The sequence below is a fragment of the Malurus melanocephalus genome, unplaced genomic scaffold (assembly GCF_030028575.1).
Source record: "Malurus melanocephalus ecotype Western Australia unplaced genomic scaffold, MMel_1.1 scaffold_1214, whole genome shotgun sequence".
Classification (NCBI taxonomy): Eukaryota; Metazoa; Chordata; class Aves; order Passeriformes; family Maluridae; genus Malurus; species Malurus melanocephalus.
Window position 1 is genome coordinate 20,235 of NW_026624446.1, and position 4,186 is coordinate 24,420.

Genomic DNA, 4,186 nt, shown 5'->3' on the forward strand with positions numbered 1-4,186 from the left:
GGGGATGTGGGGGAAATCAGGGATGTGGGGGGAAACGGGGATGGGGGATAATGAGAATGTGGGGGGAAAATGGGGATGTGGGAATAACGGGAATGTGGGGATGTGGGGATAATGGGAATGTGGGAATAATGGGAATGTGGGGGAAAAATGGGAATGTGGGAGTAATGGGGATGTGGGAAAAACGGGAATGTGGGAATAAAGGGGATGTGGGGATAACGGGTACGTGGGGATAATGGGAATGTGGGGAACAGCGGAGATTGGGGGAAACGGGAATGTGGGGATAACGCGAATGTGGGAGTAATGGGGATGTGGGAATAATGGGAATGTGGGAATGTGGGAATAATGGGAATGTGGGGGAAAAACGGGAATGTGGGAGTAATGGGGATGTGGGAATAATGGGAATGTGGGAATAAAGGGGATGTGGGGATAACAGGTATGTGGGGATAATGGGAATGTGGGGAACAGCGGAGATTGGGGGAAACGGGAATGTGGGGATAACGCAAATGTGGGAGTAATGGGGATGTGGGAATAATGGGAATGTGGGGGAAAACCAGGGATCTGGGAATAACGGGGATTTGGGAATAACGGGGATCTGGGAATGAGGGGAATGTGGGGATAACAGGGATGTGGAGATAATGGGAATGTGGGGGGAACGGGAATGTGGGGATAACGGGAATGTGGGAGTAATGGGAATGTGGGGGAAACGGGAATGTGAGGATAACAGGGATGTGGGGATAACGGGAATGTGGGGATAATGGGAATGTGGGGATTATGGGAATGTGGGGATAACGGGAATGTGGGAATAATGGGAATGTGGGAATAATGGAATGTGGGGGAAACGGGAATGTGGGGATAACAGGAATCTGGGGAACAGCAGGGATCGAGGAAAAACGGCAATGTGGGAATAATGGGAATGTGGGGGAAACGGGAATGTGGGGATAAGGGGAATGTGGAGGAACAATGGGGACTGTGGAGGAAAAATGGGGAATGTGGGGATAACAGGAATGTGGGGGAAATGGGAATGTGGGGATAATGAGAATGTGGGAATAACGGGAATGTGAGAACAGCAGAAATCCAGGAATAATGGGAATCTGGGGAACAGCAGGAATGTGAGAATAACGGGAATCCGGGAATTATGGGAATGTGGCAGTAATGGGAATGTGGGAGTAATGGGAATGTGGGGAACAGCGGGAATCTGGGAATTATGGGAATGTGGGAATATGGGAATAAAAGGAATATGGGAATAACAGGAATGTGGGGATAATGAGAATGTGGGAATAACGGGAATGTGAGAACAGCAGAAATCCAGGAATAATGGGAATCTGGGGAACAGCAGGAATGTGAGAATAACGGGAATCCGGGAATTATGGGAATGTGGGGGAAACGGGAATGTGGGGATAAGGGGAATGTGGAGGAACAATGGGGACTGTGGAGGAAAAATGGGGAATGTGGGGATAACAGGAATGTGGGGGAAATGGGAATGTGGGGATAATGAGAATGTGGGAATAACGGGAATGTGAGAACAGCAGAAATCCAGGAATAATGGGAATCTGGGGAACAGCAGGAATGTGAGAATAACGGGAATCCGGGAATTATGGGAATGTGGGAGTAATGGGAATGTGGGGAACAGCGGGAATCTGGGAATTATGGGAATGTGGGAATATGGGAATAAAAGGAATATGGGAATAACAGGAATGTGGGAATAATGGGAATGTGGGAATAATGGCAATCTGGGGAACAGCAGGAATCTGGGGATATGGCACAGCCCCATCCCTGGAATGGCACAGCCCCATGGGAATGGCAGAGGCCCATGGGAATGGTACAGCCCCCTGGGAATGGCACAGTCCCACCCTTGGAATAGCACAGCCCCATGGAATGGTACAGCCCCATCCCTGGAATCGCCACAGTTACAAAAAAAAATCCCATTTAATCCCTGAACTCTCCCTCCCCTCTGCAGCCACCCCAATTCCCAAAAAAACGCTCAATTTTTTGACTCAAAAGCCACTTTTCCCACTGACATTTCATTTAAGGACAAATCCGAAACAGAATCCTCCCCCTTTTTGCCCAGCTCTGGCGAGAAGAAATCTCTGCACAAAAATCCCGGAGAATTTTGGGTGGGGTGAGACAGAGAGGAGGAAAGAAAGAACAAAGGAAAATACCTGAATAGGAATTAAAATTTGAAGTTTTTACCCCTCTCAAATACCTGAACAGCAATTAAAATTGCCAATTTGCCAATGCTGATTTGAAGAAATTAATTCAATAATTGCMATTCTCCAGGTGAAATCCCAAATAAATGAGGCGCTCAGTCACAATAAACAAATCCCAAAGAAATTAAAGCTCAGTCCTAATAAACAAATCCCAAATAAATGAGGGATTTCCCAATTCAGAAATTCCCACACAATCCATTCTGTGAACTGCCCTAAGCGTCAGATTCCAAAAAAACAAAACATTCCTTATAAAAAATCTTGTCATAAATCTTATAATAAATCTTATAATAAATCTTTTAATAAATCCAGTAAATCTCAGAATAAATCCAAGCCCCAGTTCCATCCAGTTCAAATTTCTCCCTGTTCCCTGTATCTGGAAGCTTCTCCTTGCCTGGGTTTTGTCCTTGGAGAAACCCCAAAGAAACCTCAAATMGACCCAAATTAATCCACATTTGGACCTGATGACCTTGGAGAACTTCCCTAAATTTAATAATTCCCCGGATTCTATGATTTTATAGATTTTAAATGATTTAAATGATGAGYGATTTATGATTTCACATCCCTTATTTAAACAAAACAAAACAAAAATTTCCACCGACACCTCCACGAGTTGAAGTTGACTTTGCTCGACTTTTCCATGGGTTGGGATTTGGGAAGTTGGCACTTTTTGTGCCATTTTGCTCCTGGGGACACCAAAAAAGGGACAAAACCCGAGTTTTGTGCTCACCTGGCAAAGTCCAGGTCGGCCTCACGGGACATGGTGATGTTAGTCAGGTTCTGCTGCAGGATGAAGATGTTCCTGCACATTTTCTTGATGCCGGACTCGCTGATGCGTTTGAAATAATGGGCGCCGTTGATGAGGATGCAGGAGATGAGGTGGCCCAGTCCTGCGAGGGAAAGGGAAAAAAAATGTTTTTATTTAGAGCAAATAATTCATGGGAAAATCCCAAAATGAGTGGTGTTATGTGAGGGATTACTGGATTTTACCTACAAACAGCCCTCGGTACCTTCCCTGTGCCTTTTAGGATTTCCCCCGTGTTCCCTTCTTGTAAAACCACAAAACTGCCCCAAAACTCAAAGCTGTGGTCTCCTAATGTGATCTCTGTCTGGATGGGGTTAAAGGGTTAAAGGACAGGGATGGGGTTAAAGGACATTGATGGGGTTAAAGGGTTAAAGGACAGGGATGGGGTTAAAGGGTTAAAGGACACGGATGGGGTTAAAGGGTTAAAGGACACGGATGGGGTTAAAGGGTTAAAGGACAGGGATAGGTTAAAGGGGTAAAGGACATGGATGGGGTTAAAGGGACATGGATGGGGTTAAGGGAAACAGGATTTTAAAGGACATTTAAAGGAATTTGACCTACAAACAGCCCTCGGTACCTTCCCTGTGCTTTTTAAGATTTCCCCCGTGTTCCCTTCTTGAGTAAAACCATAAAACTGCCCCAAAACTCAAAGCTGTGGTCTCCTAATGTGATCTCTGTCTGGATGGGGTTAAAGGGTTAAAGGACAGGGATGGGTTAAAGGACATTGATGGGGTTAAAGGGTTAAAGGACAGGGATGGGATTAAAGGGTTAAAGGACAGGGATGGGGTTAAAGGGACAGGGATGGGGTTAAAGGGTTAAAGGACAGGGATGGGATTAAAGGGTTAAAGGACACGGATGGGGTTAAAGGGTTAAAGGACATGGATGGGGTTAAAGGAAGGAATGGAGTTAAAGGGTTAAAGGACAGGGATGGGGTTAAAGGACATGGATGGGGTTGAAGGGTTAAAGGACACGGATGGGATTAAAGGACACGGATGTGGTTAAGGGACATCTATGGGGTTAAAGGACAGGGATGGGGTTGAAGGGTTAAAGGACACGGATGGGGTTAAAGGACAGGGATGGGGTCAAAGGGACAGGGATGGGGTTAAAGGGTTAAAGGACAGGGATGGGGTTAAAGGGTTAAAGGGCAGGGATGGGGTTAAGGGACATGGATGGGGTT

The 4,186-nt window shown here is 46.0% G+C and overlaps 1 protein-coding gene across 1 annotated transcript in view; it reads right to left on the reverse strand.

Annotated features, from left to right (window-relative positions):
* LOC130586575 (exocyst complex component 4-like) overlaps positions 1 to 4,186 on the reverse strand; it is a gene marked incomplete at both ends in the record, with an annotated part of 31,131 nt that overhangs the window by 20,228 nt on the left and 6,717 nt on the right. The window contains one exon of the mRNA XM_057387427.1: positions 2,935 to 3,094. Coding sequence (XP_057243410.1) covers positions 2,935 to 3,094 — 160 coding nt within the window. The remainder of the gene's footprint in view (positions 1 to 2,934; positions 3,095 to 4,186) is intronic.